Source organism: Populus euphratica, unplaced genomic scaffold (assembly GCF_000495115.2).
Source record: "Populus euphratica unplaced genomic scaffold, PopEup_1.0 scaffold4.1, whole genome shotgun sequence".
NCBI lineage: Eukaryota > Viridiplantae > Streptophyta > Magnoliopsida > Malpighiales > Salicaceae > Populus > Populus euphratica.
Window position 1 is genome coordinate 1,433,718 of NW_011499859.1, and position 14,666 is coordinate 1,448,383.

Consider the following 14,666-nt stretch of genomic DNA (forward strand, 5'->3'; position numbering starts at 1 on the left):
TTGCAAGGTGAAGATAATTTTCTCGTAATGATTGGGCTGGTCGCCGGGATCTAGAATGGGACCTCAGCATTTGTAAGGATTTTTATATAATTATTCAAAATCCCTACTTCTTGATTAATGAACATATTGTTGTTATTTTTTTCATTTAAATATGGTTATGATTATTTCCTACTATCCAAGATTGTGGTAGCCCACTAGCACAACCATGTGGACTTCTCCTCTTGTGAGGGGTTTCTTCTTGTCCTGTGAGAGAACACATGGGCCCAAGGACGCCATGTGTATGTGGGGCTATCATGTCTATGCCAATTATTCGGAGTTTTTATTTTTATTTTTATTGAAGGTGCTGTTTTTTTATTAAAAAAAACCCTCAATGACTTGACCAATATTTTAGTTAATCAAGTATACAATAATATTGGCGAACCATCTTGCTATGCTTAGCCTCGATATGACTCCAGAATATCGTTCCCATTCAAGAACAACCATTTATAAGAGTTAGAGCTGAACCTGTGGTAAAAGAGAAGACCAAGGTTTCATATTCCTTCCTTGCAATATTTCAAAATCCTTGTTCTTTCTCTGATGGTTTAATGGTAAGCCAGGAAAATGTTGATTTGGCGTGTGTTAAGAACTTAAAAACATAAAACTATCACTTAACTAATTCAACATAAAAATTTATATATGATTTATATTATCTTTTAATATATTTTTTTAAATGAATGTCTTTTAAACTTGAAATTTATAAATACTCATATTATCTTGTGTTTAATTTTTATCCAATAAATAAGAATGATAAAATTCAAATTCATGACCGCTTGATCATCAAGACCGTGACACCATATCAAAAAATCAATTTAACTCAAAAGTTTAAGCTTCTCGTGCTTAATTTTTATCAAATAAATAAGGATAGTGAGATTCGAACTTGTGACTACTTGATCATCAAGGCTTTAATATCATGTCAAAGAGCCAATTCAATCTAAAAATTTAAACTATTAAGTAAATACCGAGATATAATTTATTTTATTTTTTAACAAAAAAATAATGATTGGTGAGCAGATAATATTACACATGTTGTTTGAATGGTACAAGGGTTGTTTATAAATCGATGCATATGTAACAAGTTTTTTTAATAACATTTAATAAATGTCAATTATAATAATATCACTAAATAACCTTTAAATTTACAATAAAACTAACCTTTAAATTTACAATAAAACTAATATAAAATGAAAAAAAAACCCTTGTAAAAGAATTATGTTGATTTTATTTTTAAAATCATTTATTTTGAGAAAATTAAAAAGATCAAGACACCCTTGAATGATAGTCATTAATTTTTTTTGTTCTAAAATTAAATTAGGAATTTTATTATGCAATAAACAATAAAAAATTTAATCTAATCTCATATAATTTATAAAAAAACAATTATATTATAGTGAAAATAATACATTACCGCCGGTGCCTTGTTGGAATGTTTTTTTGATTTAAAAGTAGGAATAGTATCTCGAGTCGTCTTGGTAAACAATAATTCTCGTAGGAGGTTTAGGTTTTTTTTTTTTTTTAATCTAATTCAATAAAACGAATAATATTGAAATTTGTAATATAAAATATTCAGAAAACATATCTGAATTTTGTATGTGTCAATCCTCTATCTTTTGAAGCTACAAATTGCCCATCTGTCGAGAAGTATCGGGAAAGTAAGGGCCACGTACTCGTCATCACAAGACCATATCTTTTGACTTTCATCATTAAAAAATCAAGAGGGAAGTACTGGTCTTCCGCTTGGATGGACAGCAAGTATTTGACATTGGCAATCCACAAAAACTTGTGGCCCTGAAACTTCAAAGTACCCATTACTTGTGTCTCATAATCGCTATTGACGTTACGGCAACTCAAGAACAAAAAAGTTAATCTCCAGGCAGCAATATCAATAATCATAATTTTGATCAAATTCAAGATCTTGGTTAAATTAAAAGCCAAGAATCACTTAAGCCATGTATGTCAGATGGTAAAAACCGATTTTTTTTTTGTTTTTTTGCTTTTTTTTTTGTTATAATATGAAATGACTTGATTTCTCCGAAAGCCTCGCAGACAGAATGATTAGATAAGACCCGCTCGACCTCCAAATGAGTGCAAAGTGATCCTAAAGCAACACACCAACACCACAACAAGAGCATGGGTATATTATCTTCTTTTTTCTTAAAAAAAAATATGTGATAAGATGATAAGAAAACTATATTATATACATGCATATGTGAAATATTATCTTTTTTCTTCTTAAAAAATATATATGATAAGATAATAAGAAAACCATATTATATGCATGCATCAGTGAAATATTATCTTCCTTTTCCTTTATATATATATATATGATAAGAAAACCATATTATATGCATGCATTAGTTAAATATTATCTTCTTTTTTTCTTACAAAAATATATGATAAGTTGATAAGAAAATCATATTATATGCATGCATTAGTGAAATGTTATCTTTTTTTTTTCTTAAAAAAAATATATGATAAGTTGATAAGAAAACCATATTATATGCATGCATTGGTGATATATTATCTTCTTTTTTTCTTAAAAAAATATAAGATAAGATGATAAGAAAACCATATTATATGCATGCATCAGTGAAATATTATCTCTTTTTTTTTTCTTAAAAAAATATATGATAAGATGATAAGAAAACCATATTATATGCATGCATTAGTGAAATTTTTTGCAATTCCTCTGTCTAGGAGCTGGATATAACTATACAAGTCAAACCTTGGCATTTTTTCCATTTTAGGTGAAAAGGCATCCAAAAAACGCTATAAAATTATTTTTCCTTAAAAAGTTAGCCATATTTTCCCATCTAATTGCTTTTGAAGGAAAAAAAAACCCTCCTTTTATTTTAATGTAAATGAGATTATAGTTAGCCAGTGAGTTTTTATTTTTATTTTTTTAAGGTCCCTTGCGAGTCTAATGGCAAGTGAACCAAGAAATAATAGGTTATTAATGCATCTTGTCACCTTACTCTCAATTTAGTCTTAATTTGGTCTCTATACTATTCATTATTCTAATCTCATCCCCGACATCCAATTCTAGTCCTCGTTTCGTCATCTCATCAAATTGCCATTAGATATCACGTCAAATCCCACTACTTGGTACACTCAATAATGTGGCATTGGCGTCAATTTGTCAAGAATACATCACAATTAATTACAATTTTAACATCATCTCCAGTAATAATGGAAAGGAAAATCAACAAGTACAAAAACCAAAAATCATCGACTTTTAATAAACTTAATATTATCATGCTGAATTTCATATATGATCATCAAGTTTTTTTAATCAAATTTTAAATAAATTCCATACTTAATTTTAGTAAAATCAGAAAATATTTCTATTGCAAATTTATAACTTAAAAAATGAATTTAGGATATAATTGAGATTGTGTTAGATGTTATTTTTTAAAATATTTTTTGTTTGAAAATATATTAAAATAATATTTTTTATATTTTTTATATTTACATATCAAAACAATTTAAAAATATAAAAATATTTAAAGTTAAAAAAATAATTTAAAAAAAAAACATGATTAAATTACAATGTCATTTTTTTAAAAAAAAACATGATTAAATTACAATGTCAAACATGACTTTATTTTAACACATCTTAACCATTAACCTGAGAGGATATTTGAACCTATAAAAAATAAAGAGGGTACCAAGTATTATAAGATTAAGAGTAAAAATGATGAATGTACCATTAACCCATAATAATAATAATAATAATTAAATATTACACTAAAAGATATGGTGTTTTTTGCATGTAAAATTTTACTATTTATCATCTCACACATTACTATAAATAAGCAATGCAAACTTTTATGTTTTTTTATTTATTTTTCAGATTTTTTATTTTGATAATTTAGTAGTAATTAAAGATCATTTGATTTTGATTTTTATTTTTTATAAAAAAGTAAGATTGAAAGGAGAAACCGGGATGAAAAATATACCAAATATAAATGACATGCTATAAGTCTCATAAAAGATACCCTATGATCATTGGACTTTAAAAATTACATAGGTTATAGAATTTCAATACTTTAATATTTTTTTAATATAAATTTGGTATAAACAATTATTTTTTTTATTTTTTAGTTTTCGATTGAGAGAGGAGAGAGGGAGGTTATTGAATTTTGATAGTAGAGAAAAAAATATCATTGATACCAGTTTAAACTACTAAAATAGATGATATTTATGTTAAATAGTTCCTCTGACGAGGGAGTTCATATTAAGTGTTTTTTTAACTTTAAAGTTCATAAAAAAAAATATAAACTTGGATTGATTTCAATTTTTTGAGAGGTTTTTTTAGGTTTTTTAAGCCATAGATAGGTTTTTGATGGTTCATATAGTGTTTTATATCTTTTTTTGGGTCAAAAACAAGTTTTTAATTTAAAAAACTTAATTCATAATTTTTCGACCACCATAATTGCTGGAATTTAGACTAATAATAAAACATGTTGTCTAATTTTTTATTAGTAAATGCCCAATTATAAGAAGCTTTCAGGATAGACCCGTGTGTGCCCTAATAAAATAGCCAAGCGAGCTAGTCTAGCTTGTTAGTGCCAACAATGCAATGATTATTTTTTATAATTGTTTTCTTTAAATTTTTTTAATTTATATTTAAATCACTATTTTTTATTTTATTTTGTTTGAAGAGTTTCTTTTAAATGATTAGTGTTTTTAGTTATATGATTAAATCTCAAGAGTTTTTCTTTAGTGTTTTTAATTATATGATTAAATCTCAAGAGTTTTTCTTTTATATATAAACACACACACGTATGTATGTATGTATTTTATTTTTTGAATGGATGAGTTTTATTTTTAAAAATAAAAAAATATTTTCAAATAATGCTTCTGATATTCATGATGTTTTTTTCTATCAATTTAATTTATATTTATATTTTTCTTAGTGTTTGCGTAAATAAAAAATTATTTTAATAAATAAATTTAGTAAATACAAGCGGACGAATATCTTATTTTTCAAGATTAAATATTTTATTTAAAATCTATCTCTTAATTTTTTAAATTTTATTTTCAAATATTATTAATAACTTCTTATTTATTTATATGCATAGTCTTTAATTTATTTAATTATATATATACATAAAAAGTTTTATTTGAATTTAATTTTTTTAAAATTATAAAAAAACATTGAATAAAATTATATATATAATTTTTTTTATAAAAAATAAAAATATTTCATCCGCGGCACGATTACATTAACCAGTAATAATGAAAGGTCGTAGCAGCAATGTTCACTTATAAATAGAACATTAGTTTCCCTCGTCTCGTCTCCTCTCATCTCTCACTCAAAACAGTCGCCTACATCTTTCTCTCTATCCTTCTCTAATAGCAAATGCAGGCTGATTAAACCCTCACCAAATTAATCAATATCAATAATCACACTAGTCAACGCTGTAATTTTGATCACTTTTCTAGGGTTCGGGTGATGGCACCAGAGGATGTGAAAACAAGCGAGTCTGCTGTTTCTACGATCGTTAATCTCGCAGAAGAGGCTAAACTTGCTCGTGAAGGCGTTAAAGCACCGGGAACTGCGCTTCTTAATATCTGCAAGTCCCTTTTCGCTGGTGGTGTTGCCGGTGGAGTGTGAGTTCTTTTTATTTACTATTTTTTTTTGGTGTTTTATTGATTATTTTATTTAGGATTCAAAATTTTTTCTTGGGTGGAAGTGACTGTCATTTTAATTAATTCCTGGATAAAATTGAATTATTTATTTATTTATTTTTAGTTAAGAAAGGATTGTTGTTTACTATAAATTTCGTGAGAGAATTGATGGTTATATTTGGTTTTATAATGTAATTTTAGGGTATTTGAAAATATGGCATTGATTGTTTTATAATTTTTGATTAGAAGTATATTAAAATAATTTTTATTTTTATTTTTATTTTTTTAAAACTAGTATATTAAAATAATTTAAAATAAAAATAAATTTTGAAAGGAAAAAAACAAACCATACCTGTAAAGGGACTGTTTCTCTCTTTTGTTTTTTTTATACATATATATATAACTGTTATGGTTTGCCTTTTTTCCCTCCATGAAAAGAAAAAAATAGTGCCTTTTTGTTGTGGATTAAAATATGTATAAATTTAGACTTTAAATATAATAGGTTTCCTGTTTTGAAATTTAATTTTTTTTCTCGGAAAGGTAAAGGTCTGACTTTTCATATGAAATGTCGGGTTTTTTATATCATGAGGGGCTTGTGAAAATGTTAATATTCAGCGTTCATTGGTGGTCTGTTGGATATAAGTGGGAATTGTGAGGTGTATAACTAAGGTGTGATTTTATGTGTAGCCAATGAAGTCCATGGTTACCTGATATTTTTGCTTCCTTGTTATCACTTGTTTATTGATCGGAATCGTTCAATTACTGAGAAATAACTTAGTTATACCAATACTAGTGCAAAAGAAACCTGGTTTTGGCATCACAGAATCATTTACTTTGTTTTCAAATGAGAAAATTTTAGTATATCGTTAATTTTCGTGACTGTTAAACCGGGTTTAGACTGACTTTGGTCTATGGTGGTGAGTTTTGGGCCATGGATGGTGAATAAACGACAGCATATATGTAAAATAACAACTTTAGCGTAGATAAGAGACTGCACAGAAATGATTTAATGAAAAAATGACTGCATCCATGTGAAAATAGAGGTGGCAGCCATTGAAGATAAGTTAAGGAATGGTTGTCTAATATTTATTATCATTCAGTGTGATTGAGGATGTTCCTATTTATTAATTAGCACTACTGTCTCGATATTACATGGATAATAGCTATCATCACTATACATTAGCAACTGAATTTTCATCTTTTGTCACACGCACACTTGGGTTAGCATTTTCCATACTGAAGACATTATATGCGCTATTGTTTCAGGTCACGTACAGCTGTTGCTCCATTAGAAAGACTAAAAATTCTATTGCAGGTAGTTTTTGCTTTAATTAGTTGGCCATTTAGTTCTCACTTTCTGTATCATGGACAATTACATTGCATGCTGAATTTTATATTAATTTTAGAATTTCTCCATAAGCATTCTGTATGTATGACTCCGTCTGTTTAACTAGAGTGAATTTACTTTTGAAATATGCAGGTTCAAAATCCTCACAGTATAAAATACAATGGAACGATTCAGGGTTTGAAATACATATGGAGAACTGAGGGCTTAAGAGGGATGTTTAAAGGAAACGGCACTAATTGTGCTCGAATTGTCCCAAATTCAGCAGTCAAGTTCTTTAGTTACGAGGAAGCATCCAAGTATGTTTTGGTGTTTCATTCTCTTTAATTTACTATCTATCAGCTTCCAGCAACATTCATTCCTACATATTACTCTGCCTAAATAAATTTTCTGTGTTTTGCTTTTTTTTTTTCTGTAAACAGAGGAATATTATGGTTTTATAGGCGGCAAACTGGAAACGGTATGGCCATCCCTCTTTTTTGTTCTATATATTACTCTATTATATCTGTGAACTCCGTTTACTGTTGAAGTCCATTTTCTATTTTCTGACCTTTCATCACTTTTACATGGAATTCTTATCCTTTATTTCTGTTTGGTGAGAGTTGTGTCAATTTATGCATGCATTATTACTAGTCATCATTTTTGCACATGCACGGAATATGATCATCAATTTGAGTTGTACTGAAGAACTCTGGGATTATATTTAGCAAAGCTATTTTTGGCTTTCAAATTATAGCCATTGAGCTTAATGGATTTCTAGCTTGACAAGCACCACATTTTAGTTTCCCTCTTGCAGATGATGCACAGCTTACTCCTCTTTTACGTCTTGGAGCTGGTGCATGTGCTGGAATTATTGCCATGTCAGCAACTTACCCAATGGACATGGTTCGTGGTCGGCTAACTGTCCAGGTGCTGTGATCTATACTTACTCTTTGTGAACATGTGAAACCCCCTTCTCATCTTACCATTGATGACTTAAGATTGTCCATATGAATGCTTGCAGACAGACAAGTCTCCTCGCCAGTATAGAGGAATCGCTCATGCTCTCTCAACAGTCCTTAAGGAGGAAGGTCCCCGGGCTTTATACAAAGGCTGGCTGCCTTCTGTAATAGGAGTTGTAAGCGAATGGCTTGGTTTCTATTGCTTTCATCAGTCCTTGATTGTGCATCTGCACCATGGATGTCTATGTTCTTATGCATAGATACCTAAGTTATCATCAGCATTTGAGTTTGCATTTCCTTCATTAGGTCACACCTATTCTTCAATGAAATACTAAGCCAAAATTTCTTTTTCAATCCTCATATATGCCGTTAGTGAATTATTTGTGTGGGTACTTAATCTAATGACCTGAAGTATGATGTTTACAGATACCATATGTGGGTCTGAACTTTGCTGTTTATGAATCTTTAAAAGACTGGTTGCTCAAAACGAAACCGTTTGGACTAGTTGAGGAAAATGAATTGGGTGTGGCGACAAGGCTTGCATGTGGGGCTGCTGCTGGAACTTTTGGCCAGACAGTTGCTTATCCTCTTGATGTGATCCGACGAAGAATGCAGATGGTTGGCTGGAAGGATGCTGCTTCAGTTGTCACTGGTGATGGGAGGGGCAAAACAGCCCTTGAATATACTGGTATGATCGATGCCTTCAGGAAAACAGTTCGTCATGAGGGATTTGGAGCATTGTACAAGGGTTTGGTCCCCAATTCAGTGAAGGTCAGTGTAGTAACTTAGTTTTGATCATCTTACTTGGAATCCCTTGTTACTTCATCATTATCGTCTAAGGAGATCTTTTTGTTTTTTCCTTTTGCAGGTGGTCCCTTCGATAGCAATTGCTTTTGTAACATACGAGATGGTGAAGGACGTTCTTCGAGTTGAGACGAGGATATCTGACTGAACTGATGAGAGGAATAAATTATCCGACTTGCAAGGGAAACGCAACGAAACACAAGGAGAGGGTCAGTTTTCGGGGATTATCTTATTTCGAGGTAGCGGGAAAGTCCAGAAGAATATTTTTAGAGTGATAGAAATTGTGATAGAGTTCGTTTTTTTAAAGTATTTTTTTTATTTATAAATATATTAAAATGATATATATATTTTAAAATTTATTTTTAATGTTAACATATTAAAAGCAATTTAAAAATTAACTTTAAATAATTTTTTTTAAAAAAATTTGAAATCGTGTTTTGAAATATGCTCTTAGCCAGTGTTAATATTTCTCCCTCTTTGTACACAATTGTCCTTGTTTCTCTTTATACACAATTGTCCTTCTTTAAACCCCCATCCTAGAAGGTATCTAGAAGGTGTTTAAGAGTGTTACTAATTATTTTTATTTAAAAATATATTAAAATAATATAATATATTTTTTTAATTTTTAAAAATTATTTTTGAGAACATCACATTAATATAATAAAAAATACTAAAAAAATAGTAATTTAAAGTAAAAAAATAAAAAATTTTTAAATTTTTAAAAAATATTTTTAAACATAAAAATAAACATACTTTTAGTAGTTTAGCTAGATCTCTTTTCCTTACTGCAGTGACAATAATTAATAGTCAAAATGATGAATATCGGGTGCTTTCTCCATTGAGAATTTAAAGTTATTTTTTTTTATCCAGCTTTATTTGTGATAGCTTGTTGGCCCGAGCTTTACTACAAATAGAAAACAAAATGTAAAGATGTTAATGTGTTTTTTTTTTTTTAATTTTGAAATGAAAATCTGATATTTGTTTTTAATAAAAAAATAAAGAATCACATGCATCAATAAATATTAAAAAAATTATTAAGGCTAATTAGAGATTAAGCTGAGAAGTTAAGAAATAAATATAAATTATCTCATGCTGCAGGGAGCTGTTAAATTTTTTTAATTTAATTATATGGAAATGATTTTTTTATAAGAAGACCAATGATATAAAATCTATTGAAACAAAGTAATTTGGTAATATGTTTCCTTTCTTTTTTGTTTTATGTTCAAAAGAACAAGAGCAAGTATAAATAAAAAAAATTAGCATTTTTTTACTATAATATTTGTTTTTTAGACATTTTATCATAATTACAAGTAAATAATATCCTATTGTTTTAATGTGAATGTATTAAAAAATATAAGGATAATACATCACTCGTGAGTTGTTGATGGAAATTTGTTGGCAGTGTTATTAAACTTGGGTAAAACAATATCCTAAACATATCTTTAATTAATTTAATGAATTATAATTAAAAATGAAAGAAAAGAACATAAAGGCAAATAAAGGCTAAGTGCCGGAGATTGGTTGGGTTAGTGCTCCTGACTTATTAAAAAGAAGGCCACGCGTTTAGGCTAACAAGGCTAAGCTCGCGTACCTGATGATAAATGGGAGGACAAGAAGTCATCCGCTATTTTTTTTTTTTTTCAAGAAAGCAGATGAAACGTTACGGAAATTTTTTTTCTTTCAAGAAAGCAGATGAAACGTTACGGAATGAAGAAATAAACAAAAAATTAATGAATTGAATAAAAAAAAAACAAAAATACTATTACAATCCATATTCATTTTTCTCACAAGCTGTAGTGTTTTCTAGGCCTAATTAGTTGTTTTTTTTGTTTATTTATATGTAATATCTAATTATTTAATACTTCATTTTAGTATTTGACTTTTTTCTTCTCTTGAGGGGTTAATGGGTTAATGTCCGTCTTCTCCATGTACTCTTATTTTTTCTATAATTATGTCTTTGTACATTTTTTTATAAAGAATTTTACCCTTCTACTACTAATTTTGTTAAAATTTATGCCCTTCCATCCACCTTTGTTATATTAATTACTGTATGTCACGGTTTAAGTGGTATGTCTCATATATAAAATTAGAAAAATAGATACAAAATGAAAAATAAAATAAAAAAAGGTCACAAGCCACATAAAGAAAAATGTAAGATTTTAATCAAATAAATAAAAAACCTGAAATTTAAAAACAATTCCTCTATCTCTTCTATGCTTCCTCTTCATAAATCAAAATGAGTTAAAAAAATAAATCACCATAATTTTTAGTCTAGATGAATGCAATAAGTAATTTTTAATCCACAATGTAAAATTTTTGAACTTGCCATAAGTGAAGTCGTCGTGAGATGTCCATTCTCAATCCATTTGGTCGAAATCCATTGACGAAGAAACACTCAATTTGTGGACGTAAACTTTAGAGTCAATATCGAAGGGAACAAATCTAGGCTCTCTCTATAAACGTGAAGGATTTTGTAGCGGTGCCAGCGACTGATTCGATGCCCATGAAATCCCTTGATGTCGTTAATGGGATTGGAACATCTCCCTAAACGTTGCATGGAAAAGGCTTTTTTAGGGGTAAGGTTTTTGGGATCAAATCACCACCTCAAACAAGAGACAAAATGAATCTAATAAAGAACAAATTGGTGTGAATAGAGCATAACAATATGAGTAGATTACTATTAAAGTTTTTTGTTGATGATGGAGTTTTTAATGATCTTTGCATTCCTTGGCATGACTCTTTAATCATTAAACTTATTGGTAAAAAAATTGGTTTCTTTCAAATAAAATCGAGGCGGAGGGGGATTTGGAACCTAATGGGTGACTCTGAGCTTATGGATATTGTCGGCAATGGCTTCTTCCCGGTGAAGTTTGATATCGAAGAAGACAAAGTACGTAAGGTTATTAACAGAGGATCATGAATGATCTTTGACCATTATTTGGCGGCGCGTAACTAGTTTATTGATTTCAATTCGGCCATTGCCAAAATAAATTGAACGATGGTGTGGATAATAATTCTTAGCCTTAACCTTGTCTTTTATGATGAAAGCTTCTTGCTTAGTATGACCACATCAGTTGGTACTCCAGTTAAGGTTGATTTGAATACACTTAACATGGAAAGAGGGAAATTAATTTGCTCCATATAATCTGAAGTAGATATGGTTGTTATGGTCATCTGGCTAATGACTACAAAACAGAAAACCGTCACAAAGTCATAGTGAAGGGTTTGACAACTAAAGAGCTGGACCTGACGGCGTTGAGAGGGGTGAATGTTTGTTGTAACGTATCCCCATCAATGGTCAAGATTCTTGCAAACCCTATCGATACTCATAGGGGTTGGTTTGTGGTTACAAGGAGTGCTAAAGAGGGGAGCTATGGAGATAATAATAATAATAGATATGTCGCCTTACATAATATGAAGAAGAGTGTTTTGATCGTAGAAAAAGTGGTGGACTGAATGACAGAAAAGTTGTAGATCATATTATTGGGGGTACTATTGGAGGCCCAATAGTGAGGATAATGCACTGGTAAAATAAAATAAAGATCGAGAAAAGAGAAGGTTATTGCCGGTGAACCCTTAGATAAACCAGTTGTGCCTAAAAAAGTTGGCATAAGTAGAACACACAAGGGGAAGCATAAGAAAATTATACCAAATCTAATGGAGGTGTATGGGGTTTAACCTCTTTTATGCCTTCAATATTCACAGCTGGAAGTCATGAGAAAACTTTGTTGGGGGAGGCAAGAAGTATGAGCCATACGAAATCCTAAATTTGATAGTAGGAACAGAGGACAACCCATGTGATCCAAGAATTAATAATATGGCTGGCATAGGCAACTTGTATTTGTTTATAGTGGAGTTAGAACATGACTGGAGGAGATAACTCCTGATGTAGCAGATTTGAATAGGTAGGGATATGGCAATACAGAAGGATAAGGGGCCTTAATCATTTTAAATCCTTTCTCCTCTGTTTATTTATTTTTTATTATGATACAAGTTTTAAAGATATGTTTGTTCTCTCTTGGAATATTCATTGTGCCGTGAACATACAAAGCAGATAGTATTGTAGAGACCTGGTCAGTAAGTTTCATCCAATTTTCTGTCATTATTGAAACTCATACTCGGTTTGCTAGGACTGGAAAGTTCTGGAACAATTTAGATTATTCCCCAGCTGTAATTGTGGAGGCTCAAGGCCACACAGGTGGTATATGGGTGCTGTCTTTGAGGTGTAACTTCTCTACAACTATAATTTCTTTTTTTTTTAATTTATTTGAATGTCCGGGTCAACTTGCACGTACCACGACTAATCTCATGGTCCACTGAATATCCTGCAAGCCCAATGAGCATGTAAGATATTGTGAGGTGACAAGCGTGCACAATAAAACAGTATTGTGAGGTGACAAGCGTGCACAATAAACTTGAATGTCCGGGTCAACTTGCACGCACCACGATTAATTTCATGGTTCACTGAATATCCTGCAAGTCCAATGAGCATGTAAGGTATTGTGAGGTGACAAGCATGCACAATAAAACTTGAATCTGAGTGCAGAGAAAGGAACAAGTCGCCCTCTCACCACTGGGCTAACACCACTAGACTAACAACTATAATTGATATTACTAATCATTGTGTTACTATCCAGATTACTTTTGAGACAAAATTGTTGCTTCTTAACAACCGCATATACCTCTCTCATCCCCTGTATCAGGCAGTAATTTTAGGATTATCTCTTATCGGTGAGAAAGAAGGTCCAAGGGCCTTGGACTCTAATGCAAGACTTCAATGAAATTTATAGTCCTTTAAAAAACCGGGGGTGTATTTTCTCCTGGTCTAGAGCAACTAGGTTTATTTTGATGATAACTAATTGTAATATGATGGACTTAGGTATCAGGTCCTGGAATTTACATGGCACCGCTACATCAATGGAGATCGTTATTTAGCTAAAAGACTAAATAAGAATCTTTTTCGGTAGAGTGTCAGACTGAATTTCCTGAGACCTATATGGAGCACTTGTACAGGCTTTATTCAAACCATAATCCAATTATTCTAAGATGTGGTAAACCCCTTGATAGATCAGGAGGCAGCCATTCAGGTTTGAGACAGCTTGGATTACTCATGATGACTATAAAAATGTCATTGTTAATTCCTGGAACAAGAGTGGCCAGGATATGGTTCATGGTTTAGATGGAGTTCAACTAGATTCTATATTATTCAACAAGAATATCTTCAGTAACATTTTAAAAAAGAAACGCAAAATTGAAGGTATTCAGACTTGTTTAGAGAGTCAGTATGAGAATGTTTTTGTTTTTGCTTGAGCATGATTTATGTTGAGAGTATAATGAAGTCCTCATGCAAGATGTTATATGGCTCCAAAATTTTGGAGAAAAACGAGTGTACGTTTCATGATGCTAGGAATACAAAATTTATTTACACTACCATGAATAATCGAAAGACATAATTTATAGGCTTTTCTTTTTCGGTGGATTGTGGTGTTCCGATGATACCATTCTCCAGGAGGAAGCTGTGAAGCTTTATAAGACTCTTTTGTTCTGAAGCCTTGGCTAACCCTCACGTGCTGGATATGGTTCATGTTCTAAAGTTTCCGCATGCAAGAATACTTAACTTGACTTAACTTGTTTCAAAGGATGAAGTCCATGTTGCCCTTATGAGTATGGGCTCTTTCAAAGCTCTGGGGAAGGATGATTTCCAACATATTTTCTTTAAAACCTATTGAGAAGTGGTGAGTGATGATGTGTGGAAGCTTGATCATAAAGCTACTGAGAATGAGAATTTTAACAGGGATATCGCAAAAACTCTCGTGGTTTTAATTCCTAAATAGGAGAGGCCAACCAATTTTAAACATTTCTGCCCAATTAGTGTGTATCGTGTTATCTACAAGCTAATTATAATA

General features: G+C 30.6%; 1 protein-coding gene across 1 annotated transcript; it reads left to right on the top strand.

Moving 5' to 3' along the window:
* Positions 1-5,316: 5,316 nt before the first annotated feature.
* LOC105124285 (mitochondrial adenine nucleotide transporter ADNT1-like) lies at positions 5,317-9,132 on the top strand. Its single transcript, XM_011024238.1, has 8 exons — positions 5,317-5,652; positions 6,937-6,985; positions 7,151-7,314; positions 7,438-7,475; positions 7,812-7,924; positions 8,019-8,132; positions 8,383-8,727; positions 8,825-9,132. The coding sequence occupies exons 1-8, from the start codon at positions 5,495-5,497 to the stop codon at positions 8,906-8,908; spliced, it is 1,065 nt and encodes a 354-aa protein (XP_011022540.1). The 5' UTR covers positions 5,317-5,494; the 3' UTR covers positions 8,909-9,132.
* The last annotated feature ends 5,534 nt before the right edge of the window (positions 9,133-14,666 follow it).

Excerpts from the sequence above, each read along its gene's own strand:
- LOC105124285 (XM_011024238.1), top strand. The coding sequence starts at position 5,495 with ATGGCACCAGAGGATGTGAAAACAAGCGAGTCTGCTGTTTCTACGATC. Across the intron at positions 8,133-8,382 it reads TGCCTTCTGTAATAGGAGTT|ATACCATATGTGGGTCTGAA; the intron begins GTAAGCGAATGG and ends TGATGTTTACAG. Across the intron at positions 8,728-8,824 it reads TGGTCCCCAATTCAGTGAAG|GTGGTCCCTTCGATAGCAAT; the intron begins GTCAGTGTAGTA and ends TTCCTTTTGCAG.